This window comes from Alligator mississippiensis, chromosome 1, assembly GCF_030867095.1.
Source record: "Alligator mississippiensis isolate rAllMis1 chromosome 1, rAllMis1, whole genome shotgun sequence".
Lineage (NCBI taxonomy): Eukaryota > Metazoa > Chordata > Crocodylia > Alligatoridae > Alligator > Alligator mississippiensis.
Genome location: NC_081824.1, coordinates 358,008,656 through 358,023,363, shown reverse-complemented (window position 1 = coordinate 358,023,363; position 14,708 = coordinate 358,008,656). Strand labels below are relative to the sequence as shown.

Sequence of the window (14,708 nt, the reverse complement as noted above, 5' to 3'; positions counted from 1 at the left end):
TACTGAAATTTTAAGCCTTTAGAGCTGCCACAGTTACTGACTGCACTTTTATGCTTTTGAGGCTACAAAATAGACTGCATATTTGCCAAATTGCATATCCTGTCACATGGATTAACTAAAATTTATAACCAATTTAATTCAGGGCTAGATTGTGACATTGATTACACACCCACAGAGAGAACTCAGGCTCACACCCATTCCCACTATTCCTGTACAAGCTATCTAGACTTTAGGCCTGGGCATACAGAAGTACATGCTTCCTCTCCTGGAGGAGTTGGGTGTAACTATGACTCTTTCCCCACTAAGTGTGCTGGCCAGCACAGCTGACTCACTGCAGAGGTGGTGTAAGTTTGTTGAAGGCATAGATTATAATAAAGAAAAAGTAACAAAGGAATTATGGTTCAGGAGGTTGGTGTTTGAGGTACACTGCTCCCAGGACTAACCTCAAGGTAGGGAGTCTCCCCTCTCTACTGCTTCCTTTCCAGGGTTGCGTCTACAGCCATTACAAATTAGGTCTCCAAAAATTAGTGAGCCAAAACCAAATAACCCTCTAAATCTGAGTGCTTATCCAGTTTTAACCTACTGCTGTTCTTGAAAAGAAGAGGAACAGAAAAGCTCAAGAGCAATGGTAAAAATAAATCAGTCTACAAAAGCTCTAGATTCAATAAGAAGTTATTCTTAATCCAAAGCAGTATTTGATTTGATGCGTTTACAGGATTATGAAGTACATGTTTCTTTTTCTTTCCTCCTAAATAAAAGAAAATTCTTCCATCACCGAATCCTTTGTGCGTGTTCTAGCTACTTCTGGTTTATTCCAGGTTTTTTTTTTTTTAAACGACTCTCTCAGTAAAGCATGAAATAAATGATTCTTTTCAATAAGTTATCAAAATTTAAGAGACAAGTTTAAGAACACCAAGATTCACATACTGAAAAGCCACAAATCAAGAAGCAGTTATTTCTAGAATGGCCAGGAATGGAGAATGAGGCAACTGAGGAAAAATACAAAGTATTTTAATTAAAAAAAGGAAAAAAAAAAAAAGAACAGACCCCCCCCCCCCACACACATTTTCTTATTCACCTAGCAGTGATGCCAGATCTTTGCGAGTCTGAAACAACCTAAGAAAATCATTCAGATCCATTCAAGCAGGTAGCTTAGCATGCACAAAATTTCCAGATAGTGTAAAAACTATTTATTTCAGCTAGAAGAGGATGTTAGTTTGCTTTTTGGTATTAATTACAAACACTGCCACTCTTATGTCAGCACGTATTTAAAAAACTTCTACTGAACCGAGTCAGTTATTTGATGCTTTACACAGGGAACCAGCTTTCAAATGTTATCAAAAGACTGCCAAACTAAGTCTCAATTCTTGCAATTACTTACAGTACCTCTTAATTCTAAAGTGCATAAATAATCCCATTGAGTAAAGTCAGCAGGTTTACATGCCTGTTACTAAGGCTGAAATTTTCTATGGTTTAATTCTGCAGGCTTGTGCTCTAAAATAGCCATGGTTTTTCTATTGCATGTACTGCATCATAAGCAGGGATCCTGGTTTTCTCTGATATACCCCCTCCCCCCCCAAATTTCAGTTTAGAAAAAAGTAACCCAGAATCCACATTTTTCCATGTTTACAATGAAACACCACTAGTATTGGTGGTGTTTCATTTTAAAAGTCATGGGAAAAAAAAAAGTGGATTCTAGGTTACTTTTTCTAACCTGAAACAGGGAAGGGGGGGGGGGGGGTTAATTGGAGAAAGCCAGGATCTATGGTCATAAGAAAAATCATAATAAAATTAATCCAAAAATTAAAATCCTCTAAGTTTACTTGTTTAATAAGAGCCTGGAACAATATACAAGACAGGAATAGTTATGGTACAGATATAGCAAAAAAATTCCAGTTTGTTAATTATTTTGCAAATTTCTAACAATTTGGGCTTTGTTTTGCCTACTTGCTAGAAGTTTTAGCAAAATGAAAAGGGAGCACACACCACAGCAGAACTTTGTGAAAGCACTACTCAGTGTAATTGGCACTGCAAAAGGTCACCATTCTGTCAGCTTTACCCAGACATTTTTTCACATTGGTGTAGAATTTGCTTTATCTTAAAACAAAAGCTTAGTGGGTGCTTGTGAATATTCCTAAATTCAGCTTTTTTTCATCATCCCGCTGTAAGTGAGACAAAACTTCCAAGCAGAAGGAAAAACAAACACCAAACTCTTTTCCTTCTCCTTTCGCTCATGTCTTTATTGATTTATTTTTATTTCAAAGAAAATAGTCACTTTAAATGGTAAACTTCTGTGTCTCAGGATTTGTGATATCCCCCTGAAACAAAAAATGGGTTTTGCAGGGGTCACAGATAGCAACAATGTCTTCTCTATTGAGGCTTTAAATAAAACAAAAGTGATGCCTCCAGAGGGATCCTCTTTTCCCTGGTAAAGGAAGTATAACACTACAGTGAAACTGTACAAAGCACTCCTGAAATTACGCACCTCTGTACCATGTTCAAACACTGATGATTTAACTTGTGTTAATTACATGGGGCCATCAATGTATTGGGGGGAGGGGAGGGGCTTTGTTTAAATGCTCTACTTTATAGCCAAATGTTTAGAAAAAAAGAACATTATGAAAAAAAAAACTCTGAGCACATGATCAGGACAAGTCGGTATGTTATGCAGATCTGCATTAGGGGCTATAGAAAGCTATAAACCAGCTACAACAGTAGACAAATCTGAACAATCTGTTTTCCACATCTCAGATTCTCCCATGAAGAGACTGCTTCCCAAAAAGGACGTAGGAAAGGGAATATGTTACAGTCCAATTTTGCATCTTTAATGTTAGGAAGTCCCTTGTAATTCCATTGATTCCTGTGGGATGTGGTATCAACCAACATGAGTAAGGGTGGCAAGAGTCAAGCCATTGTTATTATTCAACATATACTTTTTTCTTTTAAGGAAAAAGTGACATTGAGCAAAGCTGAGTCAGGAGGTATCCAAAAAGTTTGAGAGTTGCCGCTGCCTGTTATTCCAAGAAGAAAGGCAGCACCACTGTCATCTCAGGATTAGCTATGGGCAAAATGCCAAAACTTTGCTACAATTATCCCACATGGCACCATGTGGCCATGGCACCCAAAAAAAGAACTACTTGTTTCACTGCTGCCTTCAAGTCTCTCCTTTTAAAATAATTTAAGTAGTAGAGACACTAGTAAAACTCTTGTGATTTTACTGTTCAAATATGATTTCTGATAAAGTTGTTCACCAGAGTTAATGCTGGAAAAAAAAAAAAAAAATGTTGTTTCAGTTGCATATATTTCTCATCAAAAATACCCTGGAAAACGTCTTATTGCCATAGTGATTTAACTCCGGCATATCTATAGCACACATGGTTGTCTGTAGTTCACATAATTTGTTTGTGCATTTGAGAATACTGTACAGTTAGTTCACCAGATGCAAGCCTACTAATTATGATGTATTAAGTTTATCATTTTTTCCCCCTAAATAGATTACTGCATAGTTAACTTCACCACATTCTACACAGTTTGTCCTTTTTTATAAGTCTGCTACTGGCAAAAGCCCCACATGGAAGAAAGAAATACCTCCCTACTGCCACAATGGGCTTTGCTTAACAGTTCAGCTGAATAGAACTAATAGAATTAGTTAGCATTCAAGTTACACTGATTGTCCCTAATGACAAGCAGGCTTGTTGGAAAGTAGAGCTTTAATATTATATGGGAAAATGTTTTCTGAATCACGCAAACTCAACCTCTTCATTTAACAATCTGTCTATGCCTTTAAAATCTCTCTGGTTTGGGATTGAAGCTCCTGGATGAGAAAGGGTTATAGTAAAAAGTTCATAAAAAACAAACAAACCACAACAAGCCTCTTGCTCATTCTACTGTCACTAATTGCATGCAATGATATTAATGACCCAGTAATTGCTATACGAGTAGCACCGAAGTGGAAAACATCATTTTGAAGCAGAGTTCATCTCTAGGTGGTAGAACTTCACCAGTGACTTAGTTAATGCCTAGTGACAGTTTAGAATATAACACTACAGATGGGAAAATGTGCCACTCTCATGGTTATAATAGTTTAGATGGACAAGACGTTATTTGCTTTGACCGCATAGAGTCCAGCAGTAACCCCAATAAAGTGCCACAGTCAGAGTTTGCCCTACAGATGAACCTCATTCCTTTCAGGGGAGATGCTCTATACTATAACAATCTAGAGCAATTTTCCACATGTTTGCTTCAATAAAAGAATACCTTCATCTTCTGCTTTTACATCAAGTACAACAAAAGTGCGCTGTATTGCAAAACACAAAAAGCTATTTATGTCAACTAACTATCCCTTAGCAACGCAGTTTAGCACCTTAGTACTTAGATCAATTATGACACTATTGGATAACTTGCACCTTGCAAAGCTGATCAGCACTGTTTTGATTGTTGTATGCATGTTTGCATCAGATACTGTAAGCAGTCTATGTATAGATTATGGCTCAAATTTTCAAACTTAGATGCAGTACTTAAAGAAAATCTAACTTTCAAAGATGTTGAGAAGACTTTCCATCCATTGACTTTTTACTATTTGGAAAGTAGAACAATTACATATTATACTATATCCAATTTTAGTACCAATAGCTTAGTTCTGGAAATCCAGGTTCAAAAATTTTTGTTTGTACATACTTGTAACAGGATTGGAGGACAAATATTTTGAATAAGTATATTAAATCAAATGTTTACATGCAGTTAAAAAACCACTCCATCTTCCAGCTTTAAAAAAAAAAAAAAAAAAAAAAAAACACCAAAAAAACCTCACAGTTCAATCAGTTACCAGAGAAGACAGAACCCAAGTGATGTCAATGTGTACTACTGCATGAAAACAGGTGTCATTGCTATGCTGTGACCTCTTTTCCAGTTTCTTTTCAGCTTACTTGCTAGGAAAAGTTCAGAATTCTGGGTTTCCCTTCCAGCTACTAAAACATCACAGGCATATAAAGATGAATATTTTACTACACCTTCATTTGCTTGTGGGGTCCTCATCTAGTGTACAGAAAACAGATTATTCAACTAACAATTAAACAAAAACCCCATGGCCAGACCTTTTGTTTGCTTGCTTTGTGTTTAAGTTTTTACTAGGATTCTTCCTTGTTAAAGAAAGATTTGTCTCCAAAGAATCAGAGGCACCAATTAAAGTTAAAACTTGTTCCTCCTATAAAAAAAAAATTAAACTGATTCATTTGGACTGAAAAAGGCACTTATCAGGGATACAGTTCATAGCAGAGATCAAACTCTGCATCCAAATGTTAATTAAAAATCAAGAAGAGTAGTTTGCAAAAATTCACCAAATTTTAACCAAGTTTTTCAGTCCTTCAACTTTATTTGTGCAATTCTATGACTATAAATAAAACAGTTAACACTAACCAGGGAAACTACATTCTGGAAAAAACATTTTGGATCTGAAGGTAGAAAGATTCCAGGACAAGAGACAAATAAAGCACCTGAAACCTAATACTAATAATAGCCTTTAGAAATACTTATGCAATTCTCAGGGCTCTTGTTGAATTAAACTTGCATAGTATCTATAAACATAGTATTATGCCGTTCTTTTTATTATATAAAAAAATGCTTATCCCATCTTGTCAGATAAATATTCACCAATGTACTTGCATTATATACAAGTGTAAATGTGTTTCTGGTATGTTAATATATGGTTCTAGCTTTCAGTTTATATATGCTCTGCCTTAAACTTACTCTCCTGCCTTAGAACTCAAATCTCATTGATTTTAAAAAGTTATACCCTGCAGCAAGAAAAACAGCTGCAAAGCTCTGATCCTGCAAAGACTTATGGTGCATACGCTTGAACCCCATATGCGTTTGAGTAGTCCTGCTGAAGTCAATAGGACTTCTCATGTATGTAAAAACACAATTCTTTGTACGATCAGGGCTATAGTTGCTTGGTCTTTTTTTTTTTTTTTTTTTTTTAAATGTTTCAAGTCTCTCTCAATGTTAATATGCGAGATAAATATATAAAAAAGTTTATGGGAAGAAAATTGTTTGCCCTTGCTCATGTGCATTTGCAATATTATTAAATCATTTAAGTGATCTAAAAAACTGCAGTAAATAGTGGCTGAAAATATTAAATGATTTCCAAAGAAATATTAAAACCCATTTCATTCTAAGTAATTCCTAAATAATTCCTTTTTCCATTCTCTGTAATCATTCTTCATTTCCTGTCTGCTTCCATATCCATCTTGAATTTAATGTTTTAGTCTTTTTTTTTTTGTGCTCACCAGCTCCTATCCTGTTAACAATCAGAGCAATCTTGTTCTTTCATTTGCTGCCCTTGGGAATAGAGAAGTGGTACTTACAGATTTCCTGCTGCAGTCCCTCTGTCTAGCTTTAAATGAGATAAACTGTCAGTATTGCCTAGGTAATGGCACTAAATATGAACAAAGAACAACAATCTAAAATAGCCTTATTCTCTTACAAGCCCTGTGTGGTCTGGGACAAAAATCCCAATGGACCATGACTCCATTAATCCTGCAGGTCTTAGACTGGTAGGAATTTGAAGCTGTGCAGACGCCGATTTTTTTTCTCCTCCAATAATATTATTTGTATGAGTTATATTTATATTTAATTGAGCAAGAGTCAAGTGGTATTGCTGATGTATTCCCTAAAAAACTTTCCACTAAGTCAAAGACTGACATTTACATATCATTTTACACTAAGAAGAGTTAAAGGTACTTTATCTACCCATAAGTTTCTGAGAAAGAGGAGGCAGAGGAAGGGAGAGAGGAACTGTACCTCGTGTATGGTCCATGTCAAGCTAGCTTTTAAAACACAAGGCTGACTACTGGACAAATGCAAATTATATTAAATTGCTGCAAACGTATGATTTTTAACAACTATGAATAATGCCTTTGTGAAATAGGAATGAAATGAATGTCTGATACAAGCTTTTTTGCAGCTTTAGGCCAGTTAAAAAATTAAACCAAAAATATTTTACTGCTCCTTTGGAGAATTCAAAACACTTGTGCAAATTGGTTGGTATGTTCCAGAGAATGACACTGTAAGAGGTGAATGTTTAGCCTATTTGATTAGCTAAAGTTTGATAAAATAAGGGTTTTTTTTTTTAAGAATACTAAAATAAAATTCATGCAAATCTACTGGGCCATAACTAAAAGATTTACTCCTTCCAAGTGGGCCACATTTCATGGCACAATCTGTATTGTATTTTAATGTGTTCTGTCCAAGACAGTTATTGCTTTTTAATTGTAACCAAATTACAAGCTGGTAACATAAAAGCTTTATGATTTTTTTTAATCCACTTAATGCTAAAGATTCAAAACGATTATTTAGATCTTAAAAGCCACTATATTATATCGTTTAGTGCTAGCACCACTAGCCTGTCCAACCTTTTAGATCAACTAGAGATTAAAGATATTTTTTAAATTTAAGCCAGTGGCCAATTATATAAGTAGGTCACTTGAAAAAAAAATTGACAAAAAACATTTAAGGAAAGCTTGCATATTCCATTTTGCCCATGTCAAAGCAAATGATCATCTAACAGTAAGCTGAGCTAATGAGGTCGCAGACAGACCAAGGGATTCAGTGGAAACTTTCATGGGGTCATTTTGCAACCATTCCCCAGGTCTCAAGCATTTTCAATGGAGGAAAACAATTTATCTTCCCAGCTTTTAAGATGCATTAGTTATATGCAACATGGCTATCATCATCAGGGATCCTGGTTTTCTCCGATAAAAAAAAACCAAACAAACAAAAACCCAACAACACTCCAATTTTCCAATTAAAAAAACCCAAATCCATGTTTTTCCGTGATTAAAATGAAACAGCGCTATAAAGACATAGCTATACTTTTTTTTTTTTTTTTTTTTTAAATCAGAAAATTGGTGGGGGAGGTTTATCAGAAAACCGGGATCCCTGTATTATACCTTTATATTCAGATTCTTTTAGGCTGTAGAGCATCTCTCTCTCTTTACGTTATGCAACAGAAGAGATGAGAGGAATGAGAATTTTGTCCAAAAGAGAAGTGATTTGGAGTAAGGGGAGAAGGGAGGGAGAAAAAGACACTTCCCTTCTTCCCCTATAGAGAACATTTTCTCCACAAGCTCAGTACTGGTGCTTTGCAGTTTTGTTGAGGGTAGTGAATATGGCTGAAGGGGAAGATGTCAGAGTTGGAGAAAGGCTACCGAATGAAATCCTAGCTCTGCTGAGGTCACCGAGTCTCTCTTGATCCTTTTAAAGACTTCCTCCAATATAATGGCTTATCGTATTATGCTCTTTTGCTCCATATTAATAAGTTTGCCCTGCTCGGGAAAGGATGATCCTGATAGAAGTACTACTGCATGAAGACCTTGTGGCTTGCAAGTGACCCAATTTCAAGGAGATTTTCTGCGATTTGGGGACATCCAGAAGATGCCCCAACAAATCCACACTTCACAAGAAAATTCACGTTCAGATTATTTAGTGCCAACTGCATGGCCTCAAATTTACAATTTACTGCTTAACTTTGTCCTTCCCATTGACATTTACATAGAAGCAAATGACTCAGTCTGTGAATTCAATTAAAAGTTTCTTTAGGGAATTATGGCTTGCTGGCTAAATGGCTGCATATAAGAGTGTAACATGAACATCTCAGATTCCATTTGACCATATCCAACTCTGCTCAACGAAAATCAGGTAGCTACAGGAAAACTGTTCCATTAATTTCCAAGAAACCAAGAACTGATGAGAATAAAATGGGCAAAAGCAAGGACAGCCTCTTACGCAGCATGCACAATACCATGCACTGTCCTTTTTCTGAATACCAGCACTGGCACCATTCACTATTTGGACTAGATGCTAGTGCTCTTACACTGATTAGTATCTTACTCTACCTCTAGCCTGACACAGATGTGTTAGATTGCAGTTAGTCCAGTGAACAACTGAATGTCAAAAGAGGTATTCAAGGCCTTTTTAAGAATCCTTTTAGTTTTGTGAACACAAAATTTTGCCACATCTAGTGCAAAGGTATTATATACTTTCTACTATGTCCTTCAGCCTCTCCAATGTTAGCAGCCTGACATAATACCTAGATTTGAACTCTACCAAGCCATTGTGAACTCTCAACAGCCACTGTTCTCAGTAAACTTCTCCAAAGATAATGGCATATGACCCTGCATACACCACCCTAAAATGCTTCCAAACCAGAATCTCTCACATGGGAACTTGCTGTCATGCTCATGTTATAAAAGAAGAAAAGGAAAGTGTCAGCAAAACATTTTTGTATTTAATGCAGCAGAAGATCCAGTGCTGCCTTTAGGTATATAGATAGCCCTGTTAAACTGCAGGACTAGGGATCTGGATTTCATGTGAATAATTCATGCACTGATTTGTATGCATGTGCAACATGCATTACATTATTTACCAAAGTGACAGCAAATGCCTTTATTACTAGAAATTTCTCCCTTTAGGACTCTATACATTATATGCTTTCTAGACAGGAATTGCCAAATTCTGTCTGGATCTGGCAACTCTTGTTGTCCAAAATGTCCCTAGACTCTTCTTGAAGTGAGTTTCCTCTACTGATGCCTTATCCCAGACTGGGATGGAGTTGTGGGCGAGTCACTGGCTTCTAGTACCAGATACTGCTCATCCTGAGCTACCATTTTGTGGGGGGTTGGGATTGGCAATATTATAATTTGCCATTATTACAACTGGCTCTTGAGTTCTTGGCCCTGTAATACAACCCCTCCAAGTAGGAAACAAAAAACAAAACAAAACTGTAGAACAGAAGTCAGTTCAGCAGGATTTCAAGACAGATCCTACTTTTGTTCTTCTAAGTTCCACCTGAATCTGTACCTACAGCAGTATAAGTCAGGAGCAGCTACAGCTATAGTTTTATGTAGAGTTGCACTGACATAAACCTGGTATCAGTGAGAGACAAGGTCAGGCTCACTGCCTTTCTTTTGAATCACTGAGGAAGAAGGCAGGATTCTTAATTTTCCAAACTATGGAACTTGCCAGGTCCCACTGCTTCAGCTGGGTGTGTTCGGCACATCTGAAAAAAATAATCAAGCTTACAGTGCTTAAGGGCACAGCCAGCATAATACCAACTTGGTCTTTTGTCAATACCACAGTAAGCAGTACTCATGGCAGACACAGAGGCAGTAAGACAATATTCCAGGTCTACAGTGACTCCTAAGGTACAAGTCTAAAGGCTGAGCAGGTTCTGCTACCCAAAGAATGCAATAATCCTCCAGGAAATGCAGCATCTATTAAGTCCCATTGCTTATAATTATTTTAATTATACAAAAACAACAAAAATGAGTCCTTCCCAATAATTTTCTGGGGAAAATGACTCATGATAGAACTGACAGTCTGTTGGGAAGTTCCATTTGTGCCCATAATTCTCAAGGTCATAACAATGGTGCCATTTATTCTACTACAGGTGATCTGCTGTGGCTTTTTGTCAAAGCAGCATTAAATAACTGCAATATTTCAATTTTAGATTTGGCTATTTGAGCGCACAGGCATTTTTCATTTAAGCATTTTCATTAGGATTACTGGCAACTGTATCAGTGCCGGATTCTGTAATTTACTGAGATGAAACTCACTGGCTTTCAGGGAAAGTTTTGCCTAGGTTAAGTATGACAGGAGTAGGGTTATACCTACACTGACTCCATGGTGGAAGATATTATCTAGCTAATATTTTAGACAGCAGTTTCAAAGTCACCTATATTTGCCATTTAATCCTTTTTGTGATACAGATATATTACACTGAATTGTTACATGTTTGGGTGATCTTAGCACATATTGTATATATTACAACAGAGTCCATATATTTATGTAAATGGCAAGTCGATTTCATATAATTACTTCCATGTTAACATCCTCAACTTAACTCTCAATTTTCTTGCTTTTGTATGTTTAAATGATTTTTACTTATTTTAGATTAATAAATATGAAGAGCAGTAAAAATCCACAAACCCCCCTCCCCCCCAAAAAACCCAAGACTTCTCAGGGATCCCATTTTTCCAAGACTTCTCAGGGATCCCATTTTTAAAAAAGAAACCTAAAACAAGATAGAAGGAAGCAAGATGCATTAGCTGCAGGAAACATATAACACGAACTCCTACACTCCTGCTTAATTCTTCCAAAGATGGAATGGAATGTATTCAAGGCTTTGATTGACTGAGATATTCTAGCCTAAATATTACAGGGCCAAATACTCAGCTAGTGTATACTGGAAGTCAGTTGAGCTATCTGATTTTATATCAGCTAAGGATATAGGTCAATCTTTATTAAGATTTGTCTGGGGCCAGATACAAATAGCTTTACTCAATTAGAAGTATATAAATTGACAAGCAGCTCCACTGACCTCAGTGGAATTTCTCATGTTCTGAAATTCTCTTCAGCATGAGCAAGGGTATCACAACCTGGCCTTAATGGATATACAAAGCAGGTGGGAGAAGCCCCTTTCAAGCATAACTGTACAATCTATATTGGTTCTATACAAGCCTGAGGAAGAGACAGGAGACCCTACAGATGTCACACATGATGAAAACAAGCAAGAAAATATTTTAAACAGAAATGCAAAAGAAATACAAACTCATTTGACTTCTTATGGGTATAGATCACACATACACAAGAAGAAAAAATAAACAAATGTTGTTTTTCACTTACATATGATGTAATAATCTTTCTTTCTCTGAAATTCCAGGCCCCACAGATTAGGGCTGAACTCCTGAAACTTGATGGTAAATTTAACATCTTGATCTGGCTTGGCACAGTTGAGTAGAGGAGTGTTGTCCTTTTTAATAGTGCAGCTATCTGCTTGGTCTTTATCAACCATGTAGACCTTATAATACTCATACTGGCCAACAGTTTTAGAGTCCAGCTTTGGGCATATAATATCCAGTTTGTCTCCTATCTGTGGATATAGTACCAGTCCTTGTCCAGGAAGGAATCTAAAAGAACCAGGAGAAAAGGGGAAACATGAGACAATAGATAAACACAGATTCAGAAAAATGGCAACTGCAGTGGGCAGAAAGGAACAATACATTATCCAAAGCAAAATAATAGTGAGTAAACTGTCTTTGCCTATGCCTGACAATTTGAAAGCAACAGGGTATTTATTTTGATTTTGGAAAATTAGAGCCAGATTGGCTCTAACTGGGTTTTTATAAGCAGTATCCACGTTCAGGGATTCATGAAGGCACTGTCTCATTTCCCAGAGCTTCCTCATACAGTTAGGCAACATCAACTGCCAGTGCAAATAGAAAGGGTCAAGATCTTGCTTCTCTACTCTGTTTAAATGTCCCTAAACTTGCGTTTAGGAGTAAGATTTCTTTCACATCCTGTGCACCAATGTAAGGCAGAGGATACTTTAGTCTTTGGATTTATTAACATATTAATTATTAGTGTTTGAATTAAGGTAGTCCCTAGGAAGCTTTGGCAATGGACCAGGAATCTACCGCATCAGTTGCTGTACAAACCAAGAACAAAAAAAGGCAGTTATTCTACCAAAGAGCTCATATTCTACTGCTAACATTGCACCCCACCCCTGAAATACAGTAAAGCAATTAGCTTTACTATAATGACTTCTCCCACCTCAGCACCACCCTGTCAACATGGTTTTTCATAACTTAACAAGAAGTTTATTTTTGTATTGCAAGTCAAAGCTCCACCGTTTTCTTTAACAGGCACTTCTGTCAGTACTGATGAAACACTTGTACACATTTCAGGGAACCACAACAGTACTAGCACACTTTTTTGTCCTGCCATTAGACATTTTCTATTGGCATTAACTAACAGACAAGTTTCATCCAGAACCTTTCAAATCACTTATTATAATTAGTCCCTCATCAATCAAAAATGCAACAACAGAAAGGTTTTTAGAAACCAATAAAGGAAAACTAGAAAATAATTAGTTGTAATATTGATTCAGCCATCAAACGAAGAGTCCTATTCTTGCAAGGACAAAAGCTGGAGCACTTCTTTGCTAATCTTTTTTCTTAAGATGTATTTGCTCCAATTAATGCCTAGAAGCAGGCCTTTAGAACTGGAGCTACTGATACAATATCCTCTATTGCCTACAGCTAAAAGCCTCCCTTTCCTCTTTCTCCTGCCTGCCAGCCCTACTGCAGAAAGATATTTCTTAATGGAGAATTGCTCTGAAAACCTGAAACAATGGCTTCCTAATGAACATCCAAGTCCTAACATTAAACAACACTTAGAAAATCCAGCTCATTCGTAGGCAGTCATCCTGCAGGCTCATTAAAATATTAAAGACAGAGAACAAAGCTGTAAACCTAGAATACCCCATCCTTTTACTTAAAGGCAGCCACCAGCTAGCTAGCCAGCCATATTATTGGATCAGAACTTACTAACTAAAAAGTAGCGACGCCCCAAATTTCAAACCTGTAATTTGCAATTGCCTGGTCCTACACAACGTGAGTTTATGGATTTGTACCTAATAAGCGGGATTATATTCCCTCACAGAGCCTGTGTAAGATTTATATTTGTTGTGAAGCAGCATGTAGCAGGACAAAGAAATGTAATTACAGATTTAGGAAAAAAACAATGCAGTGTTATGGCAAGAAAAGTGCATGTTGATGTATAATTCACTGTGCTCCTCTCTTGTGCAGTTTAAATTTCAGCATTACAAAAGCTGAGCCTAGTCATTCTGCCTAGGCAAGCCATGCAATAAAGGACATTGTGGAGCTGCACTGCCTCCCCAAGTTTGAAGGCATGAAGGGAAAAAAAAAGACCCAAACAGCTGGTACAACACTTTTTTTGGGGGGGGGGGGGAGAAGAGGAGAAGGGGAGGGGCTTCATGGACTCCTTGACAGCAAAACTGCCCTACTTCCTCCTTGCCTCTGGAGTAGCCAGCATCTGTAGGCACACTAAGAGAGAGTGGCTAACCTCTGCATAGGAAAGGGAAGTAGTAGTGATAGAGGTGGTATTGGTACTTTCCTACCATAGAGGCTGGCTAAACTCTTTTGGCAGGGGGTGAAAATTAATTTTCCCTCCTGCTTGTGTACCAGGACAGAGGCCTGCTTCCAGTCCCGAGTTCCACTGCAATTAATGGGAATTCTTAATACACAGACAGGTTTGCAGGACTGGGCCCCCTTAAGAAACCAGTTTGAGTTGGCATGTAGCCTGGGCACAGATGTAACATTTAGTAGCTTAGAAGCAGGCCCACTTATTTATCATTATACTATGATTTACACCTCTGAAATATAAAACCAAAGGCTTCTTGAAGACTATCCTAAATTTCTCATGCAGTGGGGGAGAAGTAGAGCCAACAGGACTGGTGAGTGCAAACGACAGGCAGAACAGAGCCCACGGTCAATACAACAGGGTAATTTCCATTTAGAAATAGCTACAAGATGGGAAACATTCTTATTACAGAAATAAATAGTTTAGAGTAGAACAGAATGCAATAGACCCACAATGCTCAACCTTTTCAGCCAGCAGGCTGGATGGGCAGTGCCCAGGGTGTCTGTGGGCTGGGTCCCAATCTAGCATGGGATAGTTGCAGCAGGGACTCATCTGGCTGCACAGAGGGGAGCAAGGGGCATCAAGGCTCCAACCTGGACCCACGGAGGGGAAAGGAGGGGGCATGGCCCAGCCCCACAGGGGAGAGGGGCCATGGACCAGTCTCATTCAGCCAGTGGCAGGGGGAAGAAGCATCACTTGGCCTCAACCTG

The 14,708-nt window shown here is 37.6% G+C and overlaps 1 protein-coding gene across 1 annotated transcript in view; it reads right to left on the bottom strand.

Annotated features, from left to right (window-relative positions):
- Positions 1-14,708, bottom strand: part of EFNB2 (ephrin B2) — a 48,554-nt gene that overhangs the window by 12,345 nt on the left and 21,501 nt on the right. Inside the window, exon 2 of the mRNA XM_006265874.4 lies at positions 11,680-11,963. Within this exon, the coding sequence (XP_006265936.1) occupies positions 11,680-11,963 (284 nt within the window). The remainder of the gene's footprint in view (positions 1-11,679; positions 11,964-14,708) is intronic.